Source organism: Thamnophis elegans, chromosome 6, assembly GCF_009769535.1.
Source record: "Thamnophis elegans isolate rThaEle1 chromosome 6, rThaEle1.pri, whole genome shotgun sequence".
NCBI classification, from domain to species: domain Eukaryota; kingdom Metazoa; phylum Chordata; class Lepidosauria; order Squamata; family Colubridae; genus Thamnophis; species Thamnophis elegans.
The window spans coordinates 72,393,348-72,414,079 of record NC_045546.1 but is presented as its reverse complement, the minus strand read 5'-3'; the positions used below and the strand labels follow the sequence as shown (position 1 = coordinate 72,414,079).

General features: G+C 37.1%; 1 protein-coding gene across 1 annotated transcript in view; it reads left to right on the top strand.

The window, feature by feature from the left end:
* RALGAPA2 (Ral GTPase activating protein catalytic subunit alpha 2) overlaps positions 1–20,732 on the top strand; it is a 194,857-nt gene that overhangs the window by 97,457 nt on the left and 76,668 nt on the right. The window contains 7 exon segments of the mRNA XM_032219499.1: positions 79–147; positions 466–603; positions 1,067–1,250; positions 6,085–6,856; positions 11,047–11,118; positions 12,574–12,697; positions 13,831–13,986. Of these exon segments, the coding sequence (XP_032075390.1) occupies positions 79–147; positions 466–603; positions 1,067–1,250; positions 6,085–6,856; positions 11,047–11,118; positions 12,574–12,697; positions 13,831–13,986 (1,515 nt within the window).

The following is a 20,732-nucleotide window of genomic DNA, read 5'->3' as shown; positions in this document are numbered from 1 at the left end:
ATATTTTTGAACTGCCCTATGCTTTGACTGGGAAACTAAATATTTCTGTAAATTTATTTTAAAATTGCTTTGTCACAGGTCCTTGTTGCCACTATTGCATTTCTGTTACCAAGCGCAGAATACTCTCCTGTGGAAAGTGATAAAAAGGTGTGTAATGATTAGATGGCTTCATTTTGTCTCAATATTGCATAGTTAGCACGAAGAGCTAATGTTTAAATTGGACAATTTGGCTTGTATAATTGATAATTGCTGTTTTCAGGGAAGAGAGCAAATTTCAGCTTAGAGTTCAAATAGATTATCGGTAATAACTTTAGTGTTGATGAATGAATGGTATTTGTTCATAGATTTTTCAGATCATATTCTTTTGATTGCATATCATATATTTCCTGGTAAATTTAATTTTGTTTAATCAGGTTTTACAACTTTTCTAAGTGTAACTAATATTTGGACATTTTTCTGTTTTAGTTTATAGTCTCATTGTTACTTTGTTTATTGGATTGGTGCATGACATTGCCAGTGACGATACTGTTGGAGCCTGTATTTACTTCCAATTTTGAAAATCAGTATTCTTCTAATACTCCATTGCTTGATTATATTTATAGGGTAAGCATGAATGGTCGTACCTAAATACTTCACTTCCTGATAACTATGTATATGAATAATAACATACTGAATCGAAACTGATCGATCCTGCCCATACTGTTAACACCAGTTTTGTCTTTAACATATGTGCTTTGGACATGATTAATTCCTTTCGATTGCTCTTGTATAAGATACATTTTCAAATGTATCGTTGTCCCATTTATTTTCTATATTCATGTATTTCAAATGTGAAATAGAACAAGTTCTCAGTATCATTTCAATTCCTTATTTGAGATTATATATCTATATCTATATATTCCATTTTAAAAGGTATTTTTTTAGGAATTACTCAAGCAGTTTTTGTTTAATTTAGTAGTGTTCATAACAATTAGAAGCTCAAGTTCAACATCCCTAAGGTGCTTTCTCTTGAATAACTTCATGGTATTTCATTTTATATACGGTTTTGGTTTTTGTTTTACTGCAGATCCTGAATTGTTGTGTTTATGGTTCAAGCCTGTACAACCAGCAAAGCCATTATCTTTTAAGTCTTGCCGATCTCTCCAGTGAGATATATGATCCCTTTATGCCTCTAGGAAATGTCAGGAATTCTGAAGTGATTCTGGTTCAGTCTTCTGCAGACCTGAATAATTTGCTCACTGTTGCTGAAGGTAACAAATAATTTGAAAGGGAACAGCATCTTTTATTTTTCATTGAAAACTCTCTGGAAAAGAAAAATATATATTTTACAAGAACTGAGCCCTAATAAATGTAAGCATTATGTTTAAGATACGATAAATCTTTAATTTGGAGGCGGCATGTTGGAGTATGTTCTGATGCAAGTTGCTTCCACCTGAACTTCTTTCTCTTCTGTCACTATAATTTCATGTCCACATTTCAAATCTTCCTTGAGGGCCATCATGCAATACTTTCTGAAAGAGCTACAACAAGAAAAGGAAGAAGCTTCCTTTTCAATAAATATTACTTTTGGAATAGTTTTCATACTTAGATAAAATCCTGTGCTGACATATGCAAATACGGGAAACCTAGTCATTCTTTCATTATAATATTTGGCAACGAAGTTTCATAGAGGGTGTTTCCAATAATAATCTAGAACCCAATAATTTTAGTTGTGTTTGTGCTGAGGTTCATGGTTTATAATAACCCAGAAGAAAACTCAAGAATAATATTTCATGGTGTCATTCAGTCTCTCCTCCAGCGACATTTTGTGCCATACTAGAAAACTGCAGTATAGTATGGTATTAGTATGGTATCAAAGCTGTGTTTAAAATAATCAAAATATTATAGGATAATCAAACCTCACTATGTTTTCGCATTCTTTGTCCCATATCTCCAGAAGGCCAGTGTAGTATATTTAGATCAAGGTTAAATCCGTACCGCACTGTGGAGCTCATCGAGTGACCAAACCCAATCTAATTGGGGATAATCTGAGGGGGAGGGGAGGTTGCCATGCATACCATCTTGAGCTCCCAGAGAAGAAGGTCTAATGGAAAATGTATGAATAGATAATTAAGGCTTAAGATGAGAGCACCATGAGGTTTGTCAATCTTTTGAGATTTAAGTTGTGTGTGTGTGTGTGTGTGTTTTGCTGCACTTTCATTTAAATTGGAGAATTCGCACCTACTGAGAAGACACGTGTATAATCCTATATATAACTACTGCATAGCTAATTAATTTCTAGCTTATGTAGTGGTTTTCAAATATTTTTGAAGAAGATATCTGCATAAAAAAAATTGGAAACAACAGGTTTCTCATACTGTATCTCTATAAATTTGAAGATTTTTTTTCTTTTTAACCAGATTTCATAAATGAAACTCTTATCTGAAACAAATAACAGAAATAATTTGGTTATTATTGTTCTACAAATAAAATATATCCACTATTTTAATAGATAAACTCAATTATTAGGTATAAAAGATGCCTTTACTTAGACAATTCACAGTACAATTCATATATATTTTCCTTATTAACATAAATACATATTAAAATTTTGCCACCTCATAAAGTTCATTTCCTTTTAGTCTTTCATTGTTTCAGTGTATTTCCTTTTTAAAATAGTCAGACCTGTCAACTTTCCCTTCCTACAAATGCAATTGAAATTGGTGCAAGGATTTTTTCCTATTCCACTTTTAAAGTAAGCAATTGATAGCTGATATCTTAACAGTTTGCTTATTAATCTTAAATCAATGTAGAGAGCTTGCAGTTAAAGAAGCAACAGGGAGAGATTAATAGTTAATAGATAATGTGTGCGTGTTCGCATTAGTGTATATTCTATGTTAGAAGCATTTCAAATTCAGATAAATTTCTTAATATGTCACCCTATATATCCTTTTTCATACATGCAATATACGTATGTATAGTACATATCTGTAAGGGACATATACCTAAACACACAAACATGTAATAGTAAAAAGTTATATATCCAAATGCATCAAAATGCACCACAACTGCTTTTAAAATAAAAAATCCTGGTTTGTGAACCATTTGCTCTGTAATAATTTCTAGGCCTTCCCTTTAACATCAAAAGCAAAATAGCACAGAGGCGAACAGCTTTACCTAATAAGAGCTTATTAATTCTGAGAGAAATATTAGTTACAGGAAAATTGGTGTGCAATAAAGGAAATATTGGTAGAAGGTGGATATTTAATTTACTGTGAATATTATAGTTAGGAAAAACTGGCATGAGAATTCTTTAGTTAGTATATTATCCAGTGTTGATCGTCAAAGTATATAATACATATTCAAAACACTGTTGGAAATATAACAATTAGGTTTGATTGTTATTTCCTATCTGAGGGCAATGTACAAAGCTCACAGCTTTAGAAACCAGTTCATCATAAGTTTAAACAAAATTTAAATACTTACTTATGCTTTATTGCCAGTTCTTTTTTCTTCTTAAGTATAATCCAACCTTAGATTCCTATGGAGTATGGGAACTTGGCTTTATAAATGATAAATACTGCTAGAATTCTTTATGCTTTTCACTGAAAATTACATTAAATCCCAATATTAGAAATTTGGCAAATTAAGATTTATGCATCAACATCAAGTATAATTTTATATCTTAAAAATAAGTCTCATACCAACTTTTATATGATATGGAAACCAAATCTATAATTTTTCACATAGCCCAGCGCCAAATCCAGCATAAGGTTTTAGAATATTATTATTTTTTTCTGACTGGCTATAAAGTTAAGGATGGACTTTTTCACATTTTTGTTATTTCAACTACTTATTCTTATTACTTCAGCTGTTTTTGTCAAACTCTGATCCACTTCTACTATTATATATATATATATATGTATGTATGTTATATTTATGCTGATAAATAAATAAAGGGAGACTAGTATAGATCTATTTCAAGCTATTTAGCTCTCATCAGCTAGCCATACCCAAGTTTTTGGGAATCGAACCTGTGCTCCATTGCCTCCCAGGCAGGGAGTTAACCTTTTGAGCTACAGAGAACGACTCCTTTATCAGCCAGCCAGGGTGGGAGGTATATACTTAAAGTCACAACCCCTGGTATGCCCAAGTATGGGAGGAAGGTCACACTTCCACTCTCTGTCATTAGGCTCGTCACAAGAGACCATCCAGACAGAAACCCAATATTTTTTTACTGTTGCCTTTTTTGTTACATTTGTTATATTTATGCTGATAAATAAATAAAGGGAGACTAGTATAGATCTATTTCAAGCTATTTAGCTCTCATCAGCTAGCCATACCCAAGTTTTTGGGAATAGAACCTGTGCTCCATTGCCTCCCAGGCAGGGAGTTAACCTTTTGAGCTACAGAGAACGACTCCTTTATCAGCCAGCCAGGGTGGGAGGTATATACTTAAAGTCACCCTGGCTGGCTGATAAAGGAGTCGTTCTCTGTAGCTCAAAAGGTTAACTCACTGCCTGGGAGGCAATGGAGCACAGGTTCGATTCCCAAAAACTTGGGTATGGCTAGCTGATGAGAGCTAAATAGCTTGAAATAGATCTATACTAGTCTCCCTTTATTTATTTATCAGCATAAATATAACAAATGTAACAAAAAAGGCAACAGTAAAAAAATATTGGGTTTCTGTCTGGATGGTCTCTTGTGACGAGCCTAATGACAGAGAGTGGAAGTGTGACCTTCCTCCCATACTTGGGCATACCAGGGGTTGTGACTTTAAGTATGTATATATATATATATATATATATATATATATATATATATATATATATATATATATATATATATATATTATATATATATATATATATCTCCCAGGATAATGTGACTTGTAAGACCAATTGGCCAGCTGATTCCTTTTCTCTTTCTTTCTTTCTTTCTTTCTTTCTTTCTTTCTTTCTTTCTTTCCTTTCTTCCTTCCTTCCTTCCTTCCTTTCCATTTGCCCCATGGCAGCAGCAATATAATCAAATTTATCATTTGATTGGCTCCATCTCCTTTCTTTTATTTTATGTTAACAAATTTAAATTGACATAATAAATTTATGTAAATAAATATTTTTTTTAAAAAAATAACTGTTTATGTGCATTAAGCTTTGCCTACAGGAAGGAAAACAATTGGCTGCCGCTTTCTTGGAACAGAAAGGTCGGAAGCAATAGGATAACTGTCCAATGGGCCCATTACCGGGCAGCAGCCTGTTCGAAACCAGGCCGCAGCAGAGATGGGGAGCCCACAATGCCTGAAGCTCATCTCACACGAGCATAGCACACTTGTGCTTGCGCATAAAATGCCACTCATGCGAGCATAGGGCGTTTGCAGTCGTCCACAAAACTCCATTCACATGAATGTGGCAGTGCCCTCCACTTGCAAGGAATTTTGCATATGAGCAGAAGCACCCTCTGCTCGTGTGACGGGAACTTTGTGCGCGAACACAAACACCATCTGCTTATGTGCAAAACTCCATTTGTATTAGTGGAAGGCACCAGCGCCCACTGTTTGCATAAATGGAGCTGTGTGTGTGTGTGTGTGTGTGTGTGCCTGCCAGTCACCCGACCCCACATCGAGCCAGGATGCCAAGCTGGAAAGGCTGGGAACTGCTTCAGTAGACTTCAGTCTGGACCACACACCTTCCATATTGTTGCCAAAGTATCACAGCATCACAGAGAGGAGCAAATTAAACAGTTATTGCAGATGATTTGAAATAATAATCTGCTCCTGATCTTTTGCTCTCTTATGTAGTTTCTAATATTCTTCAGTTTTCAATTTATGGTTAAATAATGTGGTACCTTTAAATATACTTGGAGCAAACCTATCTAGTTTCAAATCCACAACTAGCATATCTTTAGATACTATTCTTAAAATTATATTATTAGTTAATTTCTTGTCAGACTGTATAACTTGTACCTTCTCATTTTAGATATTTATAAAAATTGAGAATGTATCTTTTCCTAAATTTCAAAATTGAGAAGGATGTGTGTGTGTGTGTGTCTTTGTAGGCTGTTTTATTTTTTAAAATTATAATCATTGTTATGATTAACTATTTTCAGAAATGAAGCGGAGAAGCTTGGAGTTAATACCACTGACAGCAAGAATGATTATGACACATCTAGTTAACAATTTGGGCCATTATCCTCTAACTGAAGGACCTGCTGTTCTACATAGTCTTATCAGTGAAAACCACAGCAATTCTTGTATGGAATCTTCTGAACTCTCACCTGAAATCTTCCGAAGCCCCAATTTACAGATCTTTGAATTTAATGACAATGCTGTCATTTCTTACCTCCAGATTCCTTCAAAAAGGGGAATGGCTGATGAATTGGAAGACTCATTCTCAGAAGTAAGAGTAATTGTTAGGGATATCTCTGGAAAATATTCATGGGATGGACAATTGATGTATGGACCATTAGGTGCTTGTTCAGTAGACCAGATGAACAGAAACTTCTCTGTGGTTATGGAAAAAAATAAGCAGAACTTTGAGTCTCCAACTGATTTCATTCAGATAGATGATGGAGAAGATGCTCTTGATAGGTTGCTAGAAAAGATTGGCAGTAGTAGTCCTGAGTGTCTTTTACATCCACAAATAAAATTAAATGAGCCATCCCCATCCCCGTCTGTCATGAGTCATGCCCAAGCTAATGATATAATTGAAGCAATAATGCAGCAAAGTTGCATAGAAAATGAATATGCTCATGGATACCATCTGAATCACAACACAAAAAGCGAAAATCAGAAGATGCCAAGATCTGCTCTGCCACAGTCACCATTTCATTTATGTAGGCTTTTGCTAAATGACTTAGGAATGAATTCGTGGGAAAAAAGGTAAGCATTCACAGTACTCTAAGAATTTTGAGGGGGTGGGGAGGAACATTAGTGCCTCTCCCAGTAGTCATGGACTAAAAGGCTATTTACTTTTCCTTACCCAATGGGAGAGAGCAATTTTTACTGAGTTAAGGTCCAACTTCTAATTAGTATCCATGGAGTAGGAGAGGTCATTCTGCCCTTGTTTACATTCTCTCTCCCTTAAGATGCAATGTTTAGTCACAAGTTTCCTAAAGGTTCCCTATTCTTCCTTAGTAAAGAGTTATCTTAGGTAAGGTTGGATCTTCAAGTAATACTTATTTCTGAAGAAAAGAGGAAAGCTAAGCCTTTTTTTAATGTAGAGAAGAACCAAATCAACCTCTTCTTCCAACTCAGTTTGTACAGTGAGCAAAAGGGGGGGGGGGTATTATTTTTTTAAAAGCTGCCTCTAAATGGTCAGGAATTCAGTATCTATTTTGAAAGAAGTACTAGGACTACTCTCCCATCACTTGCAGAACAGGGTACATGGAGCTCTTTATCGTGGAAAGTGGGGGGATATATTTGGTGCCTTTCCAGAATTCCAATCAGATCTTCTACTCCCTGTAAAAGAAAAGAAAAAATCTTATTTCCCTGTTGTAATTCAACATAATTCATCAGCTAGTATCAACTGCTAAGTTTGTGGAGTTTTTCAGAGCTTTCTGTACCATTACGTTTTTATTATTCATTGCTGCTGCTGTTTCCTTTTTCTTTCTTTCTGTTTATTTTCCTGAGTTGTGCAGGATCATTTTCCACCTTGGAATGATCTCTTCCTGGAACTTGCAGGCAAGCCCTGTCTTAAAATAAGGGTTCTGTAGAACAACTAAGAACCGGAATGTCTAAAAGCAAAGTTTTTGGGACCAGTAAAATGACTAAATTCAACTGGAGGGGCCAAGGGGCCAGTTTTTATACCTATTTTTGGACAATCTAAATAGATACTACCCTGTTTTCCCCAAAATAAGACCTCCCTGGATAATAAGCCCAATTGGGCTTTTGAGCACATGCACTGAAACAAGATCTTCCTCAAAAATAAGCCCTCTCCCAAAATATTGCAACACAGCAGCAGCCATGAGGTGACCACGCTCGCCGCTTCGTGCACCTCAAAAATAATAAGATCTCCCTGAAAATAAGGCCAAGCGCTTATTTCAAGGGTCAAAAGAAAATAATACTCTGTCTTATTTTTGGGGAAACACAGCATCTCAGAACCATTGTACCATATCTTTCAAAAATCCCAGAGCATCAAGGAATCCTTGAGGATTGGAAAAGGGGTACATGGAGAGAAGTAAGCAGTAGGGTACCACAAACTTCCGACTTAGGCCCAGTATTCTTCAATATCTTCATAAATGACTTAGATGAGGGGTTAGAAGAACTCATCAAATTTGCAGATGACACTAGGTTGGAGGCGTAGCCAACGCCCCAGAAGAGAACCTCAGATTTGAACAATGGGCCCTATCCAACAATATGAATTTTAATGTGAAAAAAGCAAAGTTTTACATTTAGACAGGAAAAACCAAAGGTATAAGTACAGATTAGGTGAGACCTGGCTCAAAAACAGTAATTGTGAGAGGGACCTTGGAGTCCTTGAATATGAGCCAGCTGTGTATTGTGGCAGCCAAAAAAAAGCTAATACAATCCTGGGTTGTATAAACAGGCATAGAATCAAAATTACGTGAAGTATTAGTACCACTTTACAAAACTTTAGTAAGACCACACCTAGAATATTGCAACCAATTTTGGTCACCACACTACAAAAAAGATGTTGAGACTTTGGAAAAAATTCAGAGAAGAGTAACTAAGAGCAATTAAAAAAGGCCTTTGTTGCAGAATTTGGGTTTGGCTAGTCTAGATAAAAGAAGACATGATAGAAGTATTCCAATTTTTGGAGGGCTGCCACGAAGAAGAGGGGTTCAAATTATTCTTGAAAGCATCAGAGCAGGACAAGAAACAATGGATGGAAACTAATCAAGGAGGGAAGCAACTTGGAATTAAGGAGAAACTGCCTAACAGTGAGGACAATTAACCAGTGGAACAGCTTACCTTCAGAAATCGTAGGCGCTTCATCATTGGAGGTTTTTAAGAAGACGCTGGACAGCCACTTGTCTGAAGTGGTATAGGGCAGTGATGGCTAACCTTCTTGTCCTTGCATGCCAAAAGCATGTGTGTGCGTGTGACAGCGCACACGCATGGGCCCACACCCATAATGCAATGCCCGTGCGACACACACACACACACACACACACACACACACACACAGGCTATTTTGGGCCTAACAGGCCTCTCTGCTAGGCTGCTGGGGCCAAACATGGGGTGTGGGGGGCACCCCCTCCCATGCTACCCCCTGCACATATGCATGTGAGACCCCCCTGTACATGCACACATGTCTCCTGCATATGCAGCAGAGACCTGAAAATCAGATGGCCAGTGGGAGGTGCACATAGATGCGCAGTAGAGCTGAGCTGGGTGTCGGCTCACGTGACTGAAGAGAGGGTTCCCCGTGCCACCTGTAGCACACGTGCCATAGGTTTGCCATCCCAGGTATAGGGTCTCCTGCTTGAACAGGGGGCCAGCCTAGAAGACTTCCAAGCTCCTTTCCAGCTCTATTCTATTCTAGATTGCTTCTCAGCAGCCAGTATCTAAGGCTTTCTGCGTACTAGAAAATAGTAAACAAATATCAATTATGAATAGGAATTGATAGTTTGATCCCCTACAAACTTATTTGGCTACCATTACCACAACTTCTGACAGTGAATTTCATAGTTTAACTGTATGCATCCTGACTCTCTGGATTTCACTGAAGTAAATTACAGATTTAAAAAAACATATGAGGTTGAGGGCTAATCTTCCTCTCAGTCCGGTTTGGGAGACAGATAGCTCCTCCCTCTGAGAAGGTTTTAAAGATTGGAGTCTTTAAACACAAGGAATGCTACCCACAAGGTGGAAAATACCTCCTGGTTAATTCAAGAATAAAAATTAAATCATTCCTCCCCTTCCAATTTAATATTTTCTTGGCCTCCTTAATGAAGGACAGATTTTAATGAAGGACACAAAAGTGGGAAATAAATTGCAATAATTAGTGTAATTCAAGTGAGATTGCTACTTCTATCCATGTGGTTAAAGGGTGATAATAGGGGCTTCTAAAAATAATCTCAGTGCCTCTCCTGAATTTAGTTTGACAGTAATTCAACCTAAATGGATTAAATTTTATTATAGTCAACCTAATAGGCATGCTTAAGTTGCTATTTACTAATTAAAATTCTGATATGAACTATAGTTGCCATTTGGCTTCAGCATTCAGCATTTATGAGTAATACATCGGGGGAGGAAGGAAATAATTATTTTCCAATTTATTCTTCAATGGTAAGGATTTCCCTACTCCAATACAGTATAAAAAGGTATTTATTGAAAAATGCTTATTTTGAACTCTATCTCCTAGAAGTACCAGAGTACCCCAAAAGTTAAAATTATCACGTTTGAACTAAGTCACCATTGCTATAATAGATCTTTAAAAGTAGATCCTAGGTTTTCACTCTCAGTTACGGAGGCATAGGCACTGCCACTTTAGCCTTTTTCAGCAAAACAACAATAACCCAAGAACCTCTGCTCTAAGAATTTATACCATAAAATGTATTTTATTATTTAAGTGTCACGATTTTCTTAGGTCAGATATCACCTAATTGAAATTTGCTCATTTTTCCTTTCAGATACGTTTGTGTGTGTGCATGTATGCATGCATGGTGTGTATCCATAAATACATACACACACTATTTTGGCAGGAAATATTTCAATTTTAATGAATTTCCCAAACTGAAATTTTATAAGTAAGTTAGAAAATATAATTTGAAAATAGAAAATTTATGTACTTGATAACATGCTTATAGAAAAATCAAGTAACTAATATACTTCCATTCTGACTAAGCTGCATAAATAGTTATAGAAAGTTATGTTTTATCCCACTTTCTTAGGTGCATTATTCGAAATGGTCTCTAGATCCTGATGTTAGACCATTAAACAGAAGTTAATAGGTTTGGAGGGAGGAATTATTGAGAGCCAAAAGCAGTCAGATAGGAGGACTTCAGAGTAGCTAAATTAACAAAATACACCAGTTTGTTAGTTACAAAATATACCAGTTATGTATTATGAGATATTCTACCATAATTTTATTCTATTTATTTTAGAAAAAGTTTTAATATTTTGAAGAAAAATTCTAAGTTATTGAGAGAACTGAAAAATTTAGACTCTAGACAATGGTAAGTTAAACATTCTAATTACTTACAATTCATGAATATGCTTAGAGTATCAGCTGCAATATTTTTTAATGTTTTCTAAAAATACATAGGGAAGCAGTGGCTCAGTGGCTAAAACACTGAGCTTGTTGATCAGAAAAATCGGCAGTTTGAATCCTGTTACAGAGTTAGCTCCTGTTACTTGTCCCAGCTTCTGCCAAGCACATAAAAATGCAAGTAAAAAAAATAGGGACCACCTTTAGTGGAAAGGTAACAGCGTTCCATGCACCTTTGGCATTTAGTCATGCCGGCCACATGGCCACGGAAACTTCTTCGGACAGCGCTGGCTCTTCAGCTTTGAAACGGAGATGAGCACTGTCCCCGAAAGTTGGGAATGACTAGCACATGTGTGCAAGGGGAACCTTTACCTTTAAAAATACATATATTACTCTTTCTTTATAATTACAAAATATAAATCCATCGTTATGAACAAATTCCATTAAAAACCATGTTGGTCTTGAACATATATAAATAAAATTTACTTATCCACACCAATTTGATTCTTGGACAGTTTTGGATTGGTTTTGCCTACAAGTAGTCCTTGACTTATGACTGAGCCTGGAATTATGGCCATAAACCAGGCCAGTTATTAAGCAAGTGAGAATGTGGCTGTGACTGATTTTATGACCTTTTCTGAAGTGGTCACTGAGTGAGTCCCTTTACTTAATGGCATTCTTTGCAGCAGTCATTAAGTGAACATCACAGTCATTAAGCAAACCCATTGTCTGCAACCCAGTGCAAAAAAATTGCATTGTTCAGGTCTTTTTTGCTATAAACTGGAAGTAAATGGCAGTTTTGAGCAAAAAATATTGTAAATTGTGGTCATATGATAAAATAAAATGGACAAAATTAATGTGGTTATAAATTGAGTTTATATAATCAGTACTCAATAGACATATATTTAAATCATTGTAATGCTTTATTTCAGAATGTTGGGAAACAAATTTACGATTTTTTAAATAGATGGTTTGCAATGATCTTTGGTTTACATTCCTAGCCAAGATTAAAATAATGCCAAATGAAGTAGAATTCAGTAGTTGTAGGAATATTTGTAACATTATATTTCATAGCTTACAGACATGTCAAATTCACAAAAGGAAAACAGATAGTAAAAGAAAAAAGTAATGTTAGCTCCAAAGGGTCAGTTTAATGAGTAGAAGAGAAGAATGCAATCCATGCAGGGAGAAGTGTTTAATTTTTTAAAAAATTGTTTATTTTTAAGAAAAATGTGAAGTGCCAACAACTAAACTTGTGGGAGCGGGTTATATATTTTCTTCAGTTGTCAACAAAATTATTGTTTGTATATTTTTAATTATACATTCTTCATTATTTTTGTTGAAATCTATTTTACACTGCATGTAACTCTTCAGAATAAAAATCCATTATATAAAGGTACAATATTTTCGTTCGTTTTTGCAGTCGTGAAACTCACAAGATTGCAGTAGTTTACATTGCTGAAGGACAAGAAGATAAATGCTCAATATTGTCCAATCCACAAGGAAGCCAAGCATATGAAGATTTTATTGCTGGATTGGGTTGGGAGGTAAATATTGCCCAAATGTCTTGTTTCAAATAATAATATTAATGGTGGTAATGGAATATTTGAGTTGTGATATTAATTTATCCACATTTTAGATTAACTGGTCTAGTCCAATCCATTTAATCCAGCATTTCTTTTGTTACTGAGCCTGAGTTCAACTCTCACATGTTCTCAACAGACATGTAATATCACTTAGGTTACTACTTAGCAAAGAAGCCAGGAGAGCTAATCCTATAATTTTTCTTTACTCAGAACATCTATGAACCCCAACATGATGCCCGTCATGTTACCAAATAATATAGTACCAATGGCTACTGCAAGAATTTTAGTTCTGAGCACTTAGTTACCCTCATTCAGAAAAATCTACCATAAAATGTTTATTATAAGGAGAACTTTATGCACCCTTCTGGATATTCTACAACCCATTAGTTGATTCCAGACCTCATTATTTAGTTGTCAGTGAAACAATTTACTTTTTTCCAGAGTGGGTTTGCAGATCCTGCAAACACCTCTTAAAATAACAGTTCAGGTAAGACCAACTGTCATTTTAATACATATGAATGGCATATCATATATTATAATATAACATGTATGATATCTGTAATATATTGGATATCTTATCTGAAGTGTTCTGTGTAGGAATAATTATAAAATGAACTGATTTATGTGCCTAGTGCTATGTGTTTTGCTTTAGTGTTACTTTAAGATTTGTGTATGTTATTGTAAGGTCTTGTTTTATACCAATTTATGAAAAACTGAGATACATGTCATCAAAGTGGACTTCAATTAAAGTGACTTACAAGTCAGCTAAAATAACAAAAATAAAACATTAATTTTTAAGAGCCAAGGTGGTGCAAGTGGTTAGGGTGCAGTACTGCAGGCCACTTCAGCTGACTGTTATCTGCAGTTCAGCGGTTCAAATCTCACTGGCTCAAGGTTGACTCAGCCTTCCATCCTTTCCGAGGTGGGTGAAATGAGGACCCAGATTGTGGGGGCGATATGCTGACTCTGTAAACCGCTTAGAGAGGGCTAAGTTCGTTTAGTAAAAGTGTTCCAGTAAATTCAGAGGATATTTCCTTTATCTTTGTTTTTAATTACAAATTAAGGCTAACATCTTTATTTTCTGCTTGATTAAGGTTGATCTTTCAACTCACTGTGGGTTTATGGGTGGTCTTCAGCGTAACGGTAGCACAGGACAAACAGCCCCATATTATGCTACTTCAACTGTAGAAGTAATTTTTCATGTATCTACACGAATGCCATCTGACTCAGATGACTCACTGACCAAAAAGGTAAAATATAAACCTAAATACAAATAGTATAATATTATCTTTTCAGAAGTGCCTGTTGCCTTCTGTTAGCAGCATGATTGTTTATTGTGTTTGGGGGTTTTGTGAAGTAATTTTATTAAAGACTACAATTACAATCACTTACTCGCTATGTTATTTGCATATCCCTTTTAATTATTAAGACATCACCTGGTTTGTTTTGCATGTCCAATGTGTAGCATTATCATTTTTAAATCCACTTTGAAATCAGTCTTGATCTTGTGTGGTAGAACTTGATTCTCTTCCATAACATCTTTTAAAAGTCTATCTATAGAGGCAGGCATTTTTAATATTTATTTTCTAGATCATGTTTATATAAATTTGTATATTTAAATCTCTTGTCAGAAAAAATACACACTTTAAGATTGCTTCTCTGTTTAACAATACATTTTGCCTCTTCAGCTATTTAGGTGATACTTGTATTCCTGCTATTATCATTCCCCCTTCCTTTTAATTTGCCAATTTCCAAGCATTGGAAGGAGAAAGCTGAATAACTTGCTTAGCTGACAAATTCAATAGCATGACAGAAGGTCATACCACCTGCTGTCCAGAAAAACTGCCTATAAATATGACCATTCTGTGGCAGGCAGTATATTTTTTGACCCACAGAGTAAAACAGATGTCATAGAAATATTTAATGATAAGAGAGGCTTTTTTGTATGTAAAATAGTTGCACCTGCACATGACATCTAAAATAAGTGTCATAAATTTGACAACTATTGAGGAATATTACTAGTTGGTTTAGAATAAAATAATTAAAGGCATGTTTCCTTAATACCAGCTAGCAGGACAACTCAGTTTTCTATTTTCTGATGAAAAAACAGTAAAGTAATTGTAATTGCTGGCAGATTTGTGAAATAACCATTTGATGGTATTTTTTTTGGTCTTAAGGATTTGTCATTATGTGCAGTCTTTCATTTTGGTTTTCAATCCAATCATCTTGTAACCATAGTAGAGATGCATGCACCGTAGCTAACTAACAGCTCCTTGTCAGAATTATATGTAGCTTTTTTATTTAAAAAATCAATTAGTGACAGAAAGCCAATCAGCTGAGAAACACGGCTCTCCCCCCCCCCATATGAACCTTTGCTCTTTACTCAAGAAATTCATTAGTTATAGCTAGATTAGATTTTTAGCAGCTAATCTAACTGCTGTAGGGGTTTGCAAAGTGGAGACAGAGCTGCGCTATTGGATTTGTTCAATTCATTTGACTCCAGGACTATAATTGCACTTATGTCTTACAAGGCTTTTTATAGCCTAAGGCTGGCTGGCAGCAGAAAACAAATTGGCAGTGAATACAGTAAGAGTGAAAGGGAATGAAAGGCACACATTATCAGTCTCCAGGCAGCACTGTTCTGGCAGGAAGTTTCTTGGTTAATTTACAAATAAAACTTCGATTTTAGGATGGGCACTCTGTCAGGCAGACAATGGGGATGTCAGGATGGGCTATTACTCAGTAAAAGTAGCACCCATGCCTAACCCTAGCAGAAGTTCTTCAATCATGCAGACAACTCCTTTCTGAAGCCAGCTGGCTCCATAATACAATTAGTAGGGAAAAAAGGTCAGACTATTAGGTGTCTTATACCATGACCACAGTCCGCATTAGTGTGTGTAAGCCTGGCAGACAAGGAGAATAGCTAAAGATCTTTTATCACTATTTATTAAACAGTAGTTGCCGAATGACACATAGACTTGCATGCCCAAACATGAATTCTTGTTAAAAGGCTTTAAAAAACAGCAAATGTTCAAAATCTACAGGGTATCTTATTATGCAAATACATTGAAGAAATGTAATCATTCTCGATAGGGTTGATAGCAAAATTTAAGTTAGGCTCTTTACTAACTTTTGTTTTTTGAAGATGTCCTTCTATTTGGGATCATTTAAAATATGGATCCAGTTTCTAATTTTAATGTCTGCATTTTAGAACTCAATATTTGTTATCAAAAACTGAGACTTGCCTTTTAAATCCTTGGCATTTTAATGCACACACAGAAAATGTTTATATATAAAATCTGTAATTTATTATAAACAAACAGTATTTTAAGTTCATTTATTTCCAGTATAAGCATTTGTTGCTTTCTTAAATATTAACAGCTTGGGCCAGGTAATACAGATAATCCTTAAATACAGGTAAATACATGTAATCCTTGATTTATGACAGGCAGTTTAACATCCATTTGAAGTTACAATAGCCTTTGAAAGGGTGCTTGTCGACCCATAATGCACTTTCAGCTATCATAGAGTGATCATATGATCATGTTCTGGATGCTTAACAATCTTTTCTCACAACCAGTTTCCAAGTGCCCATGTGATCACCTTTTTCAATCTTCTCTCCCAGCTTCCCCAGAAAGTTAATGGGGAAAACAACAGGGAAGGCTGCAAACTGCTTTCACCTGCCATGAAACTAAGCTTCCGCCCTGGTAGGCAGCTTTTCAGAATGAAAGTATTGCCTGCCAAGGAGAGCGGACCTCCTCCGGTAGACTACAGAAATGGAACTCAGATCTCAGAGAGCTGACCTCTGATTCTCAGGCCTTCAATGGAATTCTCCACTAATGAACTCTTTCAAAGGGCTGCAGAAACAAACTTGCAGGAAAGAACTCTATTCCTGCAGCCTGCCATTGGCGTTCTCTTCCACGCATGTGTGGGGTGTTAACTCCTCTGTAAGGCTGCAAAAATAGAGGTCAGATCCCAAAGATCCCAGCACCATTCCTGCAGCTCATTACAGCAGTTCCTTTCCATGCATACATCAGAGCTGAACTTGACATGCAGTTCTTTCACTAGGTCCGCTGAATGACCCAGGAGATTGTTTGATGACCGCAACCAGGAGTGCCAGGATTGCAGTCATTGAGCAGCAGCAGTCATAGGGGTGATTAATAACTACTTTGCTGAATGACTGACATTCCAGGCCCAATTGTGGTTCTAACTTGAGGACTATCTGTACTAACTTTGCATACTTACACAGCAATAAGCATTAAAAAATTTATACTCATAGAAAAACTTAGAAGTAAGAAATTATTTTGTATCCTTTTGACAATATTGGACCAAGAAATTGTATTTTTTCTACTTGCTTTCTCTGCGCTTTTTGGTTTCTACTGTTAAAATTACAGTAGTAAGCTAACTAAGATGTAATGTGTGCTATAATTATACCTTTTAATATCTCCCAAATTTATGATTTTGTAGATGTGGGTAAAATTGAGGTACCCGTATTTTTCAGAGTATAAGACGCAGCGGAGTATAAGACCCATCAAGGTTTTGAAGAGGCAAAATTTTAAAAAGTAGGTAGGTAGATAGAGGGATAGAGAGGGAGAGAAAGAGAGAGAAATACAGTAGGTATGTAGGGTGAGAGAGAGAGGGGGGAATTAGGTAGGTAGATAGATAAAGGGATAGAGAGAGAGAAATAGAGATAGAGAGAGAAATAGATAGGTAGGGAGAGAGAGAGAAAGAGAGTAGGTAGATTGGTAGGTAGAGCGATAGAGAGAGAGAGAGAAATATAGTAGATAGGTAGGGAGAGAGAGAGAGGGTAGGTAGGTAGGTAAATGTTTCCAGGTGTATTTATCCATGTGCTGGAGAAGGAAATCACTGACAATCTGCAGCACATAAGACTTTGTTTCTGCTGGCACAGCACTTGATCAATGTAATTCTCATCACTCAGTTAAAGAGCTGTCCAAAAGGGGGAAAAAAGCATTCTGCAAACCTCCCAAAAATGGCCCATTTTTCACAAAAACAAGCCTGTTTTCTTTTTTAAAAAAGGCATGAATAGCCTTGGGGGGGCTTGCAGAATGCTCCGGGGGGGGGGGGGCGGCAAAAACAAGCAAAAAAAAATGGTCCATTTTTCACCAAAATGGGCCATTTTTTGTCAAACAAATTGCATGCATAGTCTTAGGAGGTTTATAGAGTGCTGCTGGGGGGCGGGGGGCAAAAATGGTCCATTTTTTTTGCTCATTTCTGCCCTCCCCGTTCCCTAAGAGCTCTCTGAAAGCCTCCATAAGGGTATACACACCCAGATTTTCAGCCTCTTTTTTGAGGAAAAAAGGTGTGTCTTATACTCCGGAAAATACGGTATATCAAGTTAATAATTGAATATTAATTGTAGGGTTTTTTTTTACTTGCCGTTGTCATTATGCAAGAATATATACGATTACTTACGTTAAGTCCCATTGTGTAAGACTAATTTTAAGTAAGTGAAAATCAGATTGTAGCTGCACAAATAAATAAATAAATAATTTTCAGAAAGAACCCAACTTTCATTTTAACCTACCATATTTTTCAGAGTATAAGACGCACCTTAATTTTTGGGGAGGAAAACAGGGGAAAAAGTTTCTGCCTCTGTCTGCCAGCATCCATTGGCTAGCATACTTGAAGCAAACAGCAAATGGCCTGCTCAGCTTTAGCACGTTATTGCAGCCTAATTCAGCAAGAGCAGCTAATTGGCAGGTGGAATACCCCCCAATCAGATGTTCCAGGCTGCAGGGATTGCCACAGACCATCGCCTCCTCTGTGCCTCGCATTTTTGGGTGGTTTGAGGCGGCGGGGATCCTCACTTCCATTCGGATTTTGATAGCAAGCAGCACAGAACTTTTTATCCATTAAAAAAAAATTCCTATCCATAGCTGTAGGCATTGAAAACCAAGCTTTCTTGTAGCAAGGCTCGGTAGAGACACAGCACTTCACTCCTCCTAGGTGCTGTCATCTCGTTAAAATGTTGCCCAGCTTCCCAGCAAGCCCCCTGCGCCTTTGCTGCCTCGGTCGGAGCCTGATTCCCAAAGCGGCCTTGGGAAGTGCGGAGGTTGGGACTTGGTTGGCGAAGCAGGCACTGCGCAGGAGGTATAAGGCAAGGCGGCTTACCACTCTGCCTGCCCCTTTTCCAGACAACCCAGGTGGAGGGTGGTCAGTTTCTGCTCCTGGTCCAGGAGATGGATTTGGCTAGGAGGAAAGGGAAGGTGGAGAAGGAGGCTCTGCGATGAGTATTGGGGGAGGAAAGCATTTTCTGGTAGAAGTGCCAGCCACACGCTCCGTTTTTGGAAGGGATCATGGTGCTGCTGCCCAAAAACGCTTTCCTCACCGATTCCAAAAACAGGTTGTGTGGAGGCCATGAAAGTGCATCGCATTTCGAGCAGCAGATCTCACCAGGAGGCATATTCAGGCTGCAATGCAGGCTGGAACCATCTGTTGCCTGAAATGCAATACACTTTTTTGGCCTCCGTTTTTGGAATTGGGGAGGAAAGCATTTTCTAGTGGCAGTTCCACAATCCCTTCCCCGATTCCAAAAATGGGCCGTGTAGTTGGCACCGCCACCAAAAATGCTTTCGTCCCCCGTTGCACATTGCAGAGCCATGCACCCTTCTTCTCTGCAGACTCACCTTCTCTTTCCTCCTGGCCAGACCTGTCTCCTGGGCCAGGAGCAGAAGCCAACCACCCTCCGCCTGGGTTGGCTGGAAAAGGGGCAGGCAGAACGGTGAGCCACCTTGCTTTACACCTCCTGCGCAGTGTCCGCTTCACCAACAGAGTCCCAGCCTCCACACTCCCAAGGCCCCTTTGGGAATCAGGCTCCAACCGAGGCAGCAAAGGCACAGGGGGGCTTGCTGGGAAGCCCAGCAACCTGTTTACAAGATGACAGCATCCAGGAGGACTGAAGTGCTGCATGTCTACCGGGCTTTGCTGCAAGAAAACTGGTTTTCAATGTTGACAGCTATTTGTTGGAAGATGGGGAGCATCTCGGGAGTGGAGCATCTCGGGAGTGGAGCCTTCGGTATCAATTCCCTCTTCCCGCATGAAAATCATACCCCACCCCACCCGCTCCAGTTAAATGCGTGTAGGGTGATAGGGTTTGTTTTAAATGGATTAAAAGACCTGTGCTGCTCATTATTAAAATCCGAGTGGAAGTGAGGATTCCCGCCCCCTGGAACTGCCCGAAACTATGACGCACGGAGGCTGAAAATGCCTGAAGGGTGGGGGCCAGCAGAGCTACATTCAGAGTATAAGACACACCCAGATTTTCACCCACTTTTTTGGGGGGGCAAGGTCTGTCTTTTTCAAAATATTTTTTTTTATTTTTAAACAAACAAAAACGAACAAAAAAAATAAAACACATACAACCTCCTTCCATTTCATATAGCGTGTCGTTTGGTTACAAGATTTTGTGCATCCTTCACATGGTCACCACTTACAATTATATATTGAATCACAAATTGTTCATTAGATAAACATAAGTACATTATTATTAAATGTCAACTGTAATTATTATTCCTTAATTTTAAACAAGATTTTCTGAATATTGAATCCATACATACAACATCATTTTGCCTCAGTAGTTCAACTCCAATTATTATTCCTACATTTTAAACAAAATATTCTATATATTGAAATCATACATACATTATTCCATTACATCATTCTAATCTGCTTAACAGTGTTAAACCCTTATAGTATTGCATATATCATTTTATTATTCTTAAAATATAAAAAGTTTTCCCATTTTTTCCATTACCATGATTTTTTATCTAACCATTAATAAAAACAAATCCCAAACCTTGTAAAATTGTTCATCTTCTTGTTCTCTGATTTCAAATGTCAATTTACTCATTTCTGCACATTCCATAATTTTTTGAATAGTTTCCTCCTGCGTTGATATTTTCTCATTTTTCCAATTTTTTTGCAAATACAATTCTAGCTGCTGTTAAAACATTTACAATCAAGTATTTCAAGTCTC